This window comes from Bubalus kerabau, chromosome 14 (assembly GCF_029407905.1).
Source record: "Bubalus kerabau isolate K-KA32 ecotype Philippines breed swamp buffalo chromosome 14, PCC_UOA_SB_1v2, whole genome shotgun sequence".
Lineage (NCBI taxonomy): Eukaryota > Metazoa > Chordata > Mammalia > Artiodactyla > Bovidae > Bubalus > Bubalus kerabau.
In genome coordinates, this window is record NC_073637.1 from 9,368,541 (window position 1) to 9,385,561 (window position 17,021).

Sequence of the window (17,021 nt, forward strand, 5' to 3'; positions counted from 1 at the left end):
AACCTCAGCTTTGACCCGTTGTTGGAGTCGTTGGGAGGGCTTGGCAGGAAGGTCTGTGGGCGTTTCTGTGTTAGATCAGAATGGAGGATGGGGCTTCAGGATGGATGGATGTATGGTGGAGGCGGGGAGAGGGTGGGTAATGGATGGGGGGTTACCTGAAGACAAGGAAACTGGTTCAGAAGGCTTTTACCACTGCCCAGAAAACAAATGATTGGGGTCTAAAACCAGTATGGAGGTTTTAGAAACAAAAAGAAATAGAAACATATTAGGAGTTGAAATCAGGTGCTAAAAAAATGAGGTGAGTGAAGCTGGGGTCGTGGCGATGTTGAGGCAGGCTGCCAGGTCTCTAACTTGATTGATGAGGTGAGTGATCCCCTAGGAAGGTCGGAAGTGGAACCCATTTGATGGGTGAGACAGTGAGTCCGGATTAGAACAAGTGTGAGTGGAAGATTGATATCAAAGGTTTACAAAAGAAGGAGAACGGGAGTGTGGCTGGGGCACTCGGACTTCAGTGTGTAAAGGATGGAGTTGGAAGACAGTGTCTCCAGCACGCAGAGAGTGAACAGAGAGGCACGGAGGGACAGGAGGAGCATGGAGTCAGAGGCACAGAGGGCTCCCTAAGCACGGCCCATCGCAGAGCCACGTGCAGCGGAATCTGTGGAAAATAAGGGCTGAAATCTGCCTTCGGCTTGGTTGGTTGGCATCGTTGGTCACTGGTCACCTTGGTGAGACAGGTTTTAGGGTGAGCTGGTGCCATCTCCAGAGGGTAGGTTCAAGAGCGAGTAGGGAGTGTGGAGGCTGTGGGGGGACAGCTTTTTCAGCCAGCTTGTCACGAAAGGAGAGGTGGGCGCGTGGCCAGAAGGGGCTGGTGTTCCTATGGTGCCGTGTGCAGTGACCGTGGTGCTTGTCCCTGAGTAAAGCGCAGCAGCCGTTAGGAGTTCATGACGAGCGACGCTGCCACGAGAAGCAGGTCACCTTTACATGTGGTTGCATGCTACTGTTTTTGCAAGTTGTTTTATTTTTCCTCATCAGGAGGTAAAAATGTAGCCTGCCTCATGTATCCGTCGATTTAATACGTGTGCTTGTTTATCGCATTGCTGAATATTTACAAATTTCTGAAATGTTAATCCTCTGTAAAGGCTGGTATGTCACATTTCTCTGTCATTTTCTCTGTCTCGAAATCTGCCTTTTATCTCCCCCTCGAATCTGCCTTTTACCGGCATTGTTGCTTAGTCGCTCAGTTATGTCTGACTCTTTGCGACCCCCATGGAGTGTAGCCCACCAGGCTCCTCTGTCCATGGAATTTTCCCATCAAGAATCCTGGAGTGGGTTGCCGTTTCCTTCTCCAGGGGATCTGCCTGACCCAGGGATCGATCCTGCATTTCCTGTGTCTACTGCATGAGCAGGCAGATTCTTGACCACTGAGCCACCTGGGAAGCTCCCTGCTGGAGTTGGGAATTCCCAAACACAGATCTCTTCTCTGGCTGAAGGGCATTCTGCAGCTCCTCTCAGCTCTCGGGCTGGGGTCCCGGCTCCTAGGGAGACCCTGAGACCCCTGGCGTCTGACCCCCGATTCTCCCCCGGCCAAGCCTGCTGCCTTGTGCCTCCCTGCCGGTTCCCCCTGAGGTCCTGGGCCCCCACCCGCCGATGGCCCGGGGTGTCCCAGGGCCTTCATTCCCGCCCCAGGCCTGAAACCGCTCACCTCCTTCTCCTTCTCTTCAGGCAAGCAGTTCAAGTGCACGGTGTGTGACTACACGGCCGCCCAGAAGCCACAGCTGCTACGGCACATGGAACAGCACGCCTCCTTCAAGGTAAGGGCGCCCGGCCGGCGGAGCGGACCTCCAGGTCGGAAGTGCGCCGCTTCTCAAAATGAAGACGGGAGAGCCTCCTTCCCCGCCCCTTCCGGGCTGAGCCAGTGCGTGGGCCGTCACAGGGCTACAGGCCCGCTCCTCGTGCAAGTGTGGCACTTCTCTGTACTTGGGGAACCAAGTCCTGGAAGAGCATTGCGAGGATGCAGACTGGAGAAGAGGCTTACTCTTGCTGCAGTAAGATGTATAGAACAGGCTTTTGGACTTGTGGGATTAGGAGAGGGTGGTATGATTTGAGAGAATAGCATTGAAACTTAAACATTACCGTATGTAAAGTAGGTAGCCAGTGTGAGTTTGATGCATGATGCAGGGTGTCCAGAGCCAGCGCTCTGTGACAGCCTGGAGGGACCGTCACAATATTGGAATAAATAGATTTAAAAATGTGTGTATCTTAGAAAAACCTGGCGTGATTTAGAGCAAAGAGTGTTTTTTTAAGGACAAGTGTGTGCACTGTCAGATCCTGGATTGCCCTGATGTGGCAGGTGTGATGATGCTGGGCTGGCAGGCACCGGTGAGAGAGCTGGAGACATGCTCACACGCCTGGCACGGCACCAGCCTGCAACAGGGATTCTGGAGACCCTGGCTCTCCTGATCTCTCTTATTCTCTTAGTACCTCCAGTTGACGTTTCTTCCACGTAGATGGTAATTCCCCAGGACCACGGCTTATGGTGGTTACTAGCAGCAAGAGCTCTGGTCCCGTGAATTTATTTCATAAAAAATACTGCTCAGCACTTGGCAACTTGACCCTTAAAATCAATGCTGCTGTTGCTGGCATGCACATGTGGAGATGGGAACACGATGCTATGAGATGTTTGTTGAAATCATGTCCACCTCTAAGTCCCGGTAGAACATGAAAGGGACTGTGGACGGCCACACTTGGAGGTTGCATTTATTGAGCATCTCCTGTGTGCCCGTGTTGTGCCAGGAACTTCACCCACCTCACTCTGATTCCACACAGTAGACGTCATTGCCCAGATTTGACAATTGAACAGCCTGCATCTCTGACAAGTGACCCCCATGAGTCTTGACTCGACGCCCAGATCCACAGACTTCAGTCGCTGTTATAATCTCGGCCAGCCTGTGTCATCACCCCTTCCGAGGTGACACTCCTGTCGACAAGATCATCTGATGCTCAGAACAGCCTTGGAGTGAAGTCACAGGAAGCCCATGATCCCTCCTCTTGTCGTTAAGAAGCCAAGTGGCTTGGGGTGGGATGAGGGCTCTGGTGGTTTAACTGTCCAGGAGGTGAGAGAGCCGGAACTGGGGCTTGGCCTCAGGGTCCCAGGCCTGGGCGTCCCTCACCAGATCTCAGCCCTTCGCTGTTGGCAGAGAGGGGCCAGTTGGGGCATCTGAGGCTGCCGTGCCTGTCGATTCTGTAGCTGCTTTAGCGTCTGTATTGAACACAGGTTTCTTAGGTGGGACCCACGTGTCACCCAGCGGGAGTGTGAAACGTCTCAATCGGGATGTTCTGTGTTTGTGTACATTGTATGTAGTGAAAGTTCGGGCTTTATGTCCATTCCACATCTCTTAGACGTGTTTCTTTGAGGAGGGACTCCGGATTTCCCTAGACTGGTGCAGTGACAGGACTAGAGGATGCACGTCAGGGCGACTTTCACTTCACAGATGAGAGACGTGGACCCGGGGAGGCTGATTTCTGGCCTTGCTGTTCCAGAGTCAGAGCTAGACTTCTAATCTGTTCCTTGGTCTCAGTGTGGAGCATCTTCCCTTCCTAGCCAGACATAGCTGAAAGGTTCTCTGCCCTGAAATCCTTGTGGATTTGTTCCTCACAGTTTTACTTCTCTGGTTTGTGTGCAGAAGAAGTGCATTTGGGGATGGTTTAATTGCAGGTGTGTGTGGTTTCCATCACACAGCTGCACTGGGGGGCTATGGGAGCCCCATGCTGGACCCCAAGTCATGGCCAGTTTCCTGTGGGCTCCCTCTGGATGTAGGCGTAACCACTGGCTGAGTGGTGCCCCTGCTGGGGATGAGGTTCAGTCTGAGTGAGAACCAGGGAGTCAGTCCTGGGCTCCTCCCTTCCTTCAGGTCTGGGTGCTCTTCTTGTAAACACGTGTGTAAATCATGCTTCTCAGTTGCCTGGGGCCAGCGAGCCAAAATGAAGCTGATGCCTGCCAGCTGCCCTCATCCCAACAGTAATTGTCCTTTTCCTTTCCTCTCGGTCCATTAGTTTTCCATTACGTTGTTACAGATTACCTCCACCTTCGTAACTTAAACAGCACAAGTTCTTTGTCTTAGGGTCTCATTGGTTCAGAATCCCAGCATGGGCCACCCCGGGCCAGCGTCCGCATGACGTGCTCTTCCTTCCTTGCTCTCTGGCTCCTGCAGGCTGTCCGAAGGCTCGTGGCCCCTTCGCCTGTCTTAGAGCCAGTGGCCATCCTCATCCTTGTCCTCCTCTGATTCTCTCCTGCCCCCTCTTCCAGCTCGTGTGGACCCTTGTGACTGCATCGCGTGCACTTAGATAACCCAGGACAGTATTATCTTAGAGTCAGACGATCAGCGACCTTAGTTCTACCTGGAGTCTTCATTCCTTTTTGCCTTATACATAAGGTTCCAGAGATTGGGACATGGTCATCTTTGTGCTTAGTCACTCAGTCATGTCCGACTCTTTGGGACCCCATGGACCATAGCTTGCCAGGCTCCTCTGTCCGTGGCATTCTCCAGGCAAGAATACTGGAGTGGGTAGCCATCCCCTTCTCCAGAGGATCTTCCCAACCCAGGGATGGAACCCAGGTGTCCTGCCTAGCAAGCAGTCATCTTCAGGGAGGGTGTTATTCTGCCCCTGAATTCCCCTCCTCTTTTTCCTTCCTCTCACATCTACTCTGTGGTAGAAAAATTTTCATGCATACCAATAAAACATAGCATGCATCTCCCGCTTTCCCTTTTCCTACCCTCAGTAAGCGTGATGAAGAAGTCAAGCCTTGGTGTTTTCCCATCCCAGGATGAGACTTCCAGTCTTGGGGCAGCATTGCTCATCTGTTGCAGTGGGCTTGCTAGAGGAAACCAGTTTGCTTCTCTAGACCTGGATGTGTGACTTTCAATATATAATTTCTATCAGGAAACACGGTAATAAGGGCAGACTCCTGGATCACCTTTTAAAATTACATGATATAATTTATGTATTTTTTAATGATGAAATTAAAATGTGTTCACTAAATAAGATTTGGAAAATGCTTTCTGCTCCTTTTCCCTGGAGGAATCTTTGGTGATATTTTTAGACACGATTGAGGTCACACCGTAAATGAGTATTTTATTTTTTTGATGGGGATTAGCGTGTCGGCTTTATCAGTGATAAAGCTCTATTGGAGAACGTGGCTTAGACAAGTAGCCAGATGGTTTGCTAAGAATACCCCACTCCTGAGTTTGAGTGATCTCAACAGCTAAAGGCTAGACTGGGGCACCTACATGCTTTAGGCATTGTACATATTGCCTTGCCTTTTTAATTAATTGGTTCTTGGTGGGCTTTCTCTAGTTGTGGTATGCGAGCTTCTCACTGGGGTAGCTTCTCTTGTTGTGGAGACAGGCTCGGTAGCTCGGGCTGCATAGTTGTGGTGCGTGGGCTTAGTTGCCCTGCAGGATATGGAGTCTTAATGGAGCATCAGGGATCGAACCCGTGTTCCCTTTATTGGCAGGTGGATTCCCAAGCACTGTACCATCGGTCCAGTATTGCCTTTTTTTTTTTTTAATTGTCATTTCACAGGCCTTTTCTCATTACATGAAAATTCATTTATTAACTACTTTTAATGGCTGCATAAGGATGGGACTCATAGTTTTAATTAACCATTCCCTTCATAACTGCACAGTTTGGTCATTCCCAGTTCTTGCTGTTGTAAGTAGCCCTATAGCGGTCATCATCCCGAAAGCATTTCCGGTTCAGTTCAGTCGCTCAGTTGTGTCCAACTCTTTGTGACCCTACGGACTGCAGCACGCCAGGCCTCCCTGTCCATCACCAACTCCCGGAGTTCACTCAAACTCATGCCCATTGAGTTGGTGATGCCATCCAACCATCTCATCCTCTGTCTTCCCCTTCTTCTCCTGCCTTCAATCTTTCCCAGCATCAAGGTCTTTTCCAGTGAGTCAGTTCTTTGCATCAGGTGGCTAAAGTATTGGAGTTTCAGCTTCAGCAACAATCCTTCCAATGAATATTCAGGACTGATTTCCTTTAGGATGGACTGGTTGGATCTCCTTACAGTCCAAGGGCCTCTCAAGAGTCTTCTCCAACACCACAGTTCAAAAGCATCAATTCTTTGGCACTCAGCTTTCTTTATAGTCCGACTCACATCCATACATGACTACTGGAAAAACCATAGCCTTGACTAGATGGACCTTTGTTGGCAAAGTAATGTCTCTGCTTTTCCATGTCACCCTAAATTGCATGGACTGTGAAACACCGGGCAAAGCCTGCCAGACCACTGAGGATTCACGTACAGTGAAGGTGTTGTGTGTGCTTCTTGAAGCTGTAAGTAAAGTGCACTCCCTAGGGTGGAGCTGACACCTAACCCTAAAGAGATGCCAGGGAAGATGCTCGGGCGAGGGGAACCAGTGCCGAGCGGGGCGTCTCTGAACAGACACAGGCTTGTTCTCGCGTCCCGGAAGCTCTCTGCTTCTTACAGGTGAACAAGTCACACACTGTGCTGTAGGCAGCATGACCAACAGGCAGACTAGACTCACCTGTGGAGTTTTCTCCATTAGGCTTAGATGAACCCGTGACTCTGCTGATAGACATGTCCTCAGTCGTAGGGCTGGTGGACACCATGCCAGTCTCCCTGCACTTTAATAGTAAAGAGTAACTTTACTTAAAGACATTTTTAAATAATTTTAGTCTGATCATAGTTTCAACTTATGTTTGCAAATCACTCAAAGTATTTTCCGGGCGTTAGGTTTTCCTTGTATGTACTTTTAAGACGTTGGTGTTATTTTACTATTGTTGTTGTTTATGGCCTTGGAGTTAGGCAGACAAGGATCAAAATCTGGATGCCACTGCTTACTGACTAGGTTACCTTCTGGGATTCTGATCCTTCGCCTTTTTGGGTCACTGTCTCCTTATTTGGAAATTGTGAATGAACAATGATACCATTATTTCAAGGGCTGGTTTAAGAAGGAGGGGTTGATTTGAGGGAGCAGATTAGAAGGAAAGTGCCCCCAGAGCTTGGGGCAGACTCAGACCATTAGCCCTGTGCAGATCACCCTGAGGGAGGAGATGCTGGGAGGACCTCAGACTTGCTGTCTTAGTAACAAGATCGGGGGTGGAGCAGTTCTGGCCCTGGCCACCTTTCCCATCAGACTAGTTCTTCTCTTTCAGTAAGCCTGGAGGCCAGCCCAGCATCCTCAACTCCACCGCAGCCCCGTGTGCTTCTGATGCAGGCACTCCACAAGTCCAAGCTGCCGGCCACTGTGCTGGGTTTCGAGCAGTGAAGGAAAGGTCCTGTCTGGGTGTGCATATAAAGTGCGCTCCTGTGATGGCATAGAGCTGGTCTTGTTAGTGCCTGTGTGTGTGTGTGTATCCGCATGCCTGTACACAGCCCTCTGACACTCACTGCTCTTTGATGGCAGTACTCAGTCCATTTGCATTTAATGTAAGTTTTGACGCGTCTCATTGGGGAGTTAACGTTGATGTTCTCCGTCATGTCCGTTCTTCGATCCTCTCGTCTTCTCTTCTGGCTTCTTTCAGGTGAATTAGGCATTTTCCAGTATTCCATTTTATCTCGTCTATTGACTTTTTCCTCTAAGAGTAGAAATTTTCTTTTTCAGGTAAACGTTTTAGGACAGATGTAGAATTACAGAAAAATTGTTACAGTAATACAAAGAGTTTCCATATTCCACATACCCAGTTTCTCCTATTGTTAGCATCTGACGTGTATATAGTACATTTGCTGCATGAGCTGCATGTCATTATTAGCTAAAGTCCATATTTTATTCAGATTTCCCTAGATTCTACCTGATGTCCTTTTTCTGTTCCAGGAGCCTATTAGGATACTATATTACGTTTAGTCATGATGTCTAGGCTGCTTTTGGACAGGACAATGTCTCAGACTTTCCCCAGTTTTTTGATGGCCTTGGCAGTTTTGAGGAGTACTAGTCGGACACAACTGAAGCGACTTAGCAGCAGCAGCAGCAGCAGCAGTGAATAGTATTCAGTCGTGTCTGACTCTTTGCACTCCCATGGACTATACTGCCTGCCAAGTCACTTCAGTCGTGTCCGACTCTGTGCAACCCCATGGACTGCAGCCTACCAGGCTTCTCCGTCCATGGGATTCTCCAGGCAAGAACACTGGAGTGGGTTGCCATTTCCTTCTCCAAGGACTATACAGTCTGTGGAATTCTCCAGGCCAGAATACTGGAGTGGGTAGCCTTTCCCTTCTCCCAGGGATCTTCTCAACTCAGAGATCAAACCCAGGTCTCCCACATTGCGGGCAGATTCTTTACCAGCTGAGCCACAAGGGAAGCCCAAGAATACTGGAGGGTAGCCTATCCCTTCGCCAACAGATCTTCCCAACACAGGAATCGAACTGGGGTCTCCTGTATTGCAGGCAGATTCTTTACCAGTTGAGCTACCAGGGAAGCCCCTTAGAGTACTCATGAGGTATTTTATAGCATATTCCTCAGCTAGGATTTGTTTACTTTTTAGATATACCTTTTTTTAAATTTAGTTTTTGTTGTTTTTTTCTTTTTTAGTCACTGCTGTAGACATTACACTATGCATATTCTAACATATTATTCTACACTATGTATTCTAACACATTCTAACTAACTGCAGATATGCTATTTCATAAACAATGGAAAAACTATGAATCATAATTCATATTACTCCCCTCCTACCCTTTGGGTTCTTATTGTCACATATATCATTTCCCTTTGTGTTCTAAATTCCTCAATGTAGTAATATTTTTTTCTTTAAAGAGCATTTAAAAATACATATGAAAAATAATTTTAAAAATTTCTTTCTCGTTTACTTACTTAGCCTTTCTGGTGTTCTTTATCTTTTCCTGCAAGCCTAGCTTCCATGTGATAAATTCTCCTTCAATTTGGAGAACTTCTTTTAGCATTTGTTATATGCTGGTTTGCTGGAGTTTAATTATTTTAGCTTGTGTCTGTTTGGAAATTCTTTGTCTTCATTTCTAGAGGACTATGTTGATGACTGTAGATTTCTAGGGGGGCATCACTCTAAAGGTATTGTTCCATTACATTTTGTCTTTCATTATTTTTGAGCCTTCTCATTTCCTCTTATATGTAATGGCTTTTTCCCCCTCTGACCGATTTAAGATTTTTTTCTCTTTGTTTTTTCATCGTATTAATGTCATTAAGCTTAGGTGTGGTTTCCTAGTGTTTACCTTCCTGACATTTTAAATCTGTTGGTTGATATCAGGTGTGAGGTTTTGGCTATTCTCAGCCGTGATCTCTTTAAATACTGCCTCTGCCTCATTTGTCTTCTCTTTTTTCCTTGTAGGACAGTAATACCTCTTGTATTGAACTGTTTGATATCTCATAGCATTCAGATGATTTCTCTCTTTCTCTCTCTAATTCTTCTTTCTTTTTGTGTTTCGGTTTATGTGATTGTATTAATCTTTAAGTTTACTTATTCTTTCTCTGATATGTCAGTTCTACTGTTTAGATGTTCAAATGAATTATTCATTTCCGGGTTTCTTTGATTTATAGCATTTACATTTAGTTCTTTTTCCTCTGCTAAAACGTACGTATCATTTGTTCACACATGTTTCCCATTAGAGTCTTGAACATTTTTATCATCATTATTTAAATATTTCTGTCTAGTAATTTCAATATCTGAGCAATCTGTGCCTTGGTTTCTATTGACTTTTTTCCTTGAATTGAGTTACATTTTCTTCTTTGCGCATCTCATAATGCGCAAATTTACTTGGATGCTTGATGTTACGTGTGGAAGAACAGTAGAGACTGATGGCTGTGGAAAAGTAGATCCCTCTCTGTATCAGGCCATCGCAGTGGGGACCACACAGAGGATAGCAGGCCTGATGCTGTCCTTTCAAAGGTGTGATTGTGAGCGTGGCCCTTGGTTGGTGCGTGGTTGCTGGGACGGTGCTGTGTCCCTGTGGCTTTCTGCGCCCTGGGCAGCTCTTTCCCATCTCTGTGCAGCCTCAGGAGAGCGTGCAGTGCACCTGCTGAAGGCCCCATGCATGGGATGCGGGTGGTGGGCTTCCTCTCCCCGTCCTGTGTCAGCCCTGGAGTCCTTGCTGCCTTTTCTGTGCACCCACCGTGTGCCAGGGCAGGCGTGTCGGGGTGAAGCCAGGCCTGCGTCTGATGCCAGGCTCACGGGTCTGGGGAGAGCCATCTGTGTGTAAGAAGCAAGTACATTATCTGCTGCGAGACAGTTATGCACTAAGCTCTGTGGGAACCCAGAAGAGCAGCTAACTATTCCAACTCTGTCATTTTTTAGAAGCTATGTTGTAATTGAGTTAATAGAGTATTATGTTATCATGTAAAACCTATAGCTGTTGAAACCTATAGCAACCGAAAAGTTATAGTTGACCGATGTCCACAAATCAAAGGGAATTAGTGTAATCCCTTGTTGTATTTCTGACAATGAACTTGGTCCCAGAGGCGTTCGTTCACAATGTGTCCATGGGAGGCTGAGTCAAGGTATACATATAGAAGATGTCAGACAGCTGAGCTCATGGGATGGGTAAGGGGCTTAGATGCTAAACTGAGCAGAGGGGCTATTTGGACGAAGTCAGCCAGGGTGTGGTTGTGTAACTAAATCACTCCCAGCTTCCGGTCTAAACTTGGCAAACAAGGGAGTGCAAGTTCAGAAATGATCTCAAGGAAGCAGAGTGTTGAGAGCCTCACATTCTTAAACAATTCAAGTTAATCCTGTTTGAGATCCTCAGTATCCCCCAGCATGCTGAGTCACCTGGTGTTGCTTGCAGCAAGCATCGTGGCTTTATTTCTGCTATGACATCTGTTACCCAGGAGATGGTTTTGCGCTTCCACCAGAAACTTTGGCCACAGGGAAGTCGTGGCCCAGTGGCTCCCAATGCAGGTGGCCTGGGTTCGACCCCTGGTCGGGAAACTAGACTCCGCATGGTGCAACTAAGGCGCGGTGCCGCCAGATAAGTAAATATTAAAAAAATAAGCTTCCACCACAGTGTTGAATGTTTAAGTATCTTGTGTCAGAATAAAAAAGACAGCTGGACTGATCCCTTTTATAATAGCCATCTGCTGGGCATTACAACAGGTGTGTCAGTATTTACTTTATTTTGCCTTCAAAGATGCTATTTTGTAGATATTAATCTTCCCGTTTTACAGATGAGGAAACAGGCCCAGAGCCCTGTTAAGTAATATACTCAAATAACAGTTGGTGAGTAGTGGAGCTGGGATGTTGAGCTGTATCTTTGTAGACAAAGCTACCCTTGTCCCCCACCCTCCACTTTATTCACTCTCAAGCCAAGTGGGGGGGCATTTTGACCCCTTGACCTCTTTACCCCTCACTGCTTTGATTGTGTAAGCCTGCAGTTAGATGTTTATCCATCAAAACTCAAACAGAATCTTTATGTAAAATGCTGACTGAGTGTAAACTTAGCAGCTGTAGCACTTCCCAAGTTCAGTGGAAATTACTGAACCATGGTACAAAGAGAGTAAGAAGTCAAGTGGAGGGCTGTTGTTAGTAGTGTTTATTTTGCTTTTCAGTTCTTAATTTCCACAAAAGCGAAGAATCTGAGATTGTTTCCCTTTTTTCCTTTAAGTGTGTGTGTATGTGTGTGGAGGAGGAAGGGTCATGGTGGGGAGCAGAGGGTCAGAGGGGGCCATTTATTTATTTTGAACTGAAACATCTCTGCTCAAAACCTGTTACACCATCTTCAGCTTCCTTGTATTTTAGATTTTAAAAAACACTTTGGGGGGGATAAAAAAGGGAAATTGGATTGTTTTATGTTAAAATCCTGTCCATCTAATAGTATGCAGTATATTCTCAGGAAATATTGCATTTTGACAGCATAAGTGATTACCAAAAAAAAATCAATAATTGGAGAACGCTGAAGAGTCTTCTAAGCTCTTGCATGGAAAGCAATTAGTATGGATTGATTTACTGTTATTTATTGTGATGAGATAATTGCCTCAATGTAAAGCCATTTTGGACCTTGTGGTACCCCATGGCTTTAAAACATTTATTCTTTTAAATTGTTTAATTTGTCTCAGGCCTGATTTTACAGCAGAGGTGGCTTTGTGCTTGGTGAATTATGTGAAGACCTGGCTTTTTTCTCTCTGGATCCTTGGTCCCAGGCTTAGTTTTGTTTCCCTGTAGTGGTTGGCCCAGGAATGAAGTCCCAGCCTTGTGCTCTCAGGCTCACAGTTCTCAAAAGACAGGGCCAAAAAAAAAAAAAAAAAAAATCACAGTTCTCTTCTCTTCTGCATAGATGGGCAGCTTTGACTGAGGGCTCAGGCTGCAGAGCATGGTGTGGCTGGTGGGACAAGGAGATGGGGGTGGTGCTCTCATTCATATCGGCAGCATCCCTTCAAAGGCTTTGGCACAAACCTCTTTTTTTTTTTTTTTTAATGAAAAAATTTTTTTTGGCTGTAGCATATGGGATCTAGTTCCCCCACCAGGGATTGAACCCTCCTGCAGTGGAAGCACAGAGTCTTAACCGCTGCCGTGCGTGCATGCTAAGTTGCTTCAATCATGTCTGACTCTTTGCAACCCTATAGACTGTGGCCCACCAGGCTGCAGTCCTCTGTCCACGGCGTTCTCCAGGCAAGAAGACTGGAGTGGGTTGCTGTGCCCTCCTCCGGGGATCTTCCGACCCAGAGATCGAACCCACATCTCTTACATCTCCTGCATTGGCAGGCGGGTTCTTTACCACTAGTGCCACCTGGGAAGCCCAGCCTCTGGACTGTCGGAATTTCTGGCACAAAGCTCTTTAAGGGTTGACCATCAGGAACATGAGTCCATGGATGTCTACTTGTCCCCAGACCTCCTTGGAATGCAGGTCCTTTCCTTTCTGGAGTGTATCTCTTTGCTTCGGCCTCTGTGTCCCTTTTCCCCTTGTCTGTCTCCTGTGCCGTCTGTGCATCCTTAGGCTCTTCGTGTGAGTGTCGGGTTGGGGATTAGTGTACCAGTCCCTGCGCTTGGTTCTGCATGTGTGTAGTTCACATCTGTCTCTGAACTCAGGCTGAGGAGGAGGCAAGGAAGCCAGGAATCTGGATACAAATGCTCTCTAGGAATGTCCCTTCTCAGCATCACCACACTTCTTACGATTTACAGTCTCGGTCCTTTTCCCCATGAATATGCATGCTTTTCTTTTTGAGTGGCTCACTCCCCAGACTGGTACAGACATACTCTTTGGCGATTGACCTGGCCAGCGTGTGTTTCTCTTGCTGGGTGAGGGGCCTGCACGTGGCTCTGCTGAAAGGGAGCAGGCTGTGGGGACGTGCTCAGAAAATTTGTGAAGCATTACAGTCTCCTAGCTCAGGACCTCATCCTGAACATCTGCCAAGGGCCCAGCTTTTAATTTTTTCCATGATGTCTGATGGTACCTGGCAGATGGTGTGGTTCCTTGTTTATGTTAGAATGTTTCGTCTGTAAGGCACTTTGTTCTAGATTTTGTTCTAGTCTTAGCACGGAGGCAACACTTAATTATCATTTGTGGAGTGAGCAAATGAGTAAATGAATTGATTCTATAGAACTGCCGTGACAAAGGCTGATCACAGAAGCCATCCAGGTGGAGGCGGGCTTCTGGGCTCCTAGCCGGGCTGTAGCCACAAGTAGGCACGGAGTTCAGCGGCTCGTCCCTGCTGGGCCCTGCCTGCTCTTCACTCTGCCCTCAGTTCCCTGCGTGGCCTTGAACCCTCAGTACTTCCTTGCCTCATAGCAGTGAGGGGCAGTGAGGTTAAAGTGAGAAAAAGCGCTTGTAACCAAGCATGCTCCCAAGGTCCCGGGGTCTCTAGATTGACCCAGCGCTGTTGACCCCCGGCCGTGAGCCAGACATGGCGTGAGTCAGGAGGCCTCACGTGGCCCAGCAGGAGCTGTTCTCAGCAAAGCACAGATTTAATGTCTAGAAGCGTGGTGTTGTTTCACGGCAGGTACAGTAACCCCGCTTCATCGTTGTGTCTCTTTCAGAAGTGTCTCAGTGGAGATTCCCGTCAAAGGGAACGTGTGCAATCTTTTTCTGGTGCGTTCCTTGGAAACCGGTGGAAATGTAGGCATGGGGGACTTCAGTGTGGCTGTGTTGCCTACCGTCTGACCCTCAGTTTTGGAGGTGGCGGGGAGCTCCACGGGCCATGCAGATGGGGGGCTGTGCAGTGAAAGGTCCCCATGGTGGGGGGCGCGGGGATAGCGAGGCTAGGGAAGCAAAGTGAGCAGTTTGTTTTACCAGAACTTTCCAGGCTGGAAATACTCTATGAAAACAGCACTATCTTACTGGTTCTGTAACTAGAAACAGAAAGTCATTTGCAAAACTGAAGATACATAATAATAGGGAAAGCTGCAGAAATCAACTGTTTAATCCATCCCCCAGGGGAGATTGTTGCCAACGCGGGGCTTGTCTGCACGCCTTGCGGTCCACGAATGAGTGGCTGAGGGCCCCCAGCGCAGCCCAGCTTCATGCTCCTCAGCCTGACTTGGTGCTGGCTTGCATTTTAGAAAATTGGTGTCCCCTTCAGACATTCATGAAAAAAAAATCTCATCTTCCTGCCGGGTTTCTTTGCTGCAGATTTACTGCTGTAAATCTTAAAGGTGTCCTACAACCCAAGCCCCAGGGCAGCGCTCGCATAATCCAGGACCTCTGTCCACCGCGTAGCTTGACTCAGGTTTGGTGATGCTACTGTGATAGTTGATACTTCCTCCGGACCTGTCACCAGCTCCTTTAGAGGGAGCTCCCAACTGCAGTCTTCTTTTCGGACGTTTTCAGACGTGCCGAAGGGCGGCTGTGTGAGAACCTTGGTCTAGTGTCAGCCTGATTTCCATGACACTGGTGAAAGAAAATAAAGGTAAAAATTGCTTTATATGTCAGGGTATAAATGCCATTGCTGCTTTGCTGTTATTAATCATGCCGCTCATTGGGTGCTATGCCATTTAAGGCATTTTATCGAAGTTATGTGTAATCATCAAAACCCTTGTGAAGACAGTTTTTTTGGCCATATATTATCCCATTTGATCACCCATTTCTTTTTTACTTCTCTTGTTGTGAGATAGAATGTATATCCAGAATGTCAGATATACATACGAGTATGTGAGGGCATGAATAATTGTGATGTGAACACTCATGTCCCACTGCCCAGAGATGGACCGTTGCCTATCCTCAGACCTCCTTCATGGGCCCACCCCCTTCTCTACCCGAGGCGTGACTGTTAACCTGAAAATTACTTTCTGGTTTTCTTAGTGGTTCTATCATTGGCGTATACATCCCTACACAGACTAATGTAGCAACATTGTATGCTTTTGAACTTTATATTATCCATATATCTGGATGTGGATATGTGTCTATTTATGGATTTACATATATATGGATTTATATATATATAAGGGCTTCCCTGGTGGCTCAGACGGTAAAGAATCCACCTGCAATGCGGGAGACCAGGGTTCGATTCCTGGGTTGAGAGGATCCCCCGGAGGAGGGCACGGCAACCCATTCCGGTATTCTTGTCTGGAGAATCCATGGACAGAGGAGCCGGGTGGGCTACAGTCCATGGGATCGCAGAGTGGGACACGACTAAGTGACTGAGCACACACACATACGTATGTAAATCCTCATATCTAGATATATATCTATATCTAGATATATGGATTTATATGTGGAATTTATTTTATTCTTTGTTCTGAACTCGGCTTCTTTACTGAATGGTATGTTGGTGAGACTGCATGTCGTCCTCCTCCATCCATTTTTTTCTTTTTAAACTGATGGTTCTGTCATTTTTTTTCTTCTTTTAAACATTAATTATTTATTTATTTGGCTGCACTGGGGTCTTAGCTGTGGTATGCAGTATCACACCCAGGCTCCCTGCATTGGGGGCTCGGCACTTAGCCACTAGACCACCAGTGACGTCCCCGTCCATACTCCCCAGTGTGAAGTAGCGTGTGCTGTGCAGCACTCGCGGGCATGCTCATCAGCTTAGTTCATCACCGCAGCTGTGCAGCCCTAGCGGGCATGCTCATCCACTCAGTTCATCCCCTCAGTTGTGCAGCCCTCGCAGGCATGCTCACCCGCTCAGCTCATCCCCGCAGCTCTGCAGCCCTCGCGGGCATGCTCATCCACTCAGTTCATCCCCGCAGCTGTGCAGCCCTCGCGGGCATGCTCACCCGCTCAGTTCATCCCCTCAGCTGTGCAGCCCTCGCGGGCATGTTCACCCGCTCAGTTCATCCCCTCAGCTGTGCAGCCCTCGCAGGCATGCTCACCCGCTCAGTTCATCCCCGCAACTGTGCAGCCCTCGAGGGCATGCTACCCGCTCAGTTCATCCCCTCAGCTGTGCAGCCCTCGCGGGCATGCTCACCCGCTCAGTTCATCCCCTCAGCTGTGCAGCCCTCGCGGGCATGCTCACCCGCTCAGTTCATCCCCTCAGCTGTGCAGCCCTCGCGGGCATGCTCACCCACTCAGCCCATCCCCGCAGCTCTGCAGCCCTCGCGGGCATGCTCACCCACTCAGCTCATCCCCGCAGCTCTGCAGCCCTCGCGGGCATGCTCACCCGCTCAGCTCATCCCCGCAGCTGTGCAGCCCTCGCGGGCATGCTCACCCGCTCAGTTCATCCCCTCAGTTGTGCAGCCCTTGCGGGCATGCTCACCCGCTCAGCTCATCCCCGCAGCTCTGCAGCCCTCGCGGGCATGCTCACCTGCTCAGCTCATCCCCGCAGCTGTGCAGCCCTCGCGGGCATGCTCACCCGCTCAGTTCATCCCCTCAGTTGTGCAGCCCTTGCGGGCATGCTACCCGCTCAGCTCATCCCCGCAGCTCTGCAGCCCTCGCGGGCATGCTCACCCGCTCAGTTCATCCCCTCAGCTGTGCAGCCCTCGCGGGCATGCTCACCCGCTCAGTTCATCCCCTCAGCTGTGCAGCCCTCGCAGGCATGCTCACCCGCTCAGTTCATCCCCGCAACTGTGCAGCCCTCGAGGGCATGCTACCCGCTCAGTTCATCCCCTCAGCTGTGCAGCCCTCGCGGGCATGCTCACCCGCTCAGTTCATC

At 48.4% G+C, this 17,021-nt stretch overlaps 1 protein-coding gene across 1 annotated transcript in view; it reads left to right on the top strand.

Annotated features, from left to right (window-relative positions):
* ZFAT (zinc finger and AT-hook domain containing) overlaps window positions 1–17,021 on the top strand; it is a 158,285-nt gene that overhangs the window by 100,528 nt on the left and 40,736 nt on the right. The window contains exon 11 of the mRNA XM_055545717.1: window positions 1,723–1,811. Coding sequence (XP_055401692.1) covers window positions 1,723–1,811 — 89 coding nt within the window. The remainder of the gene's footprint in view (window positions 1–1,722; window positions 1,812–17,021) is intronic.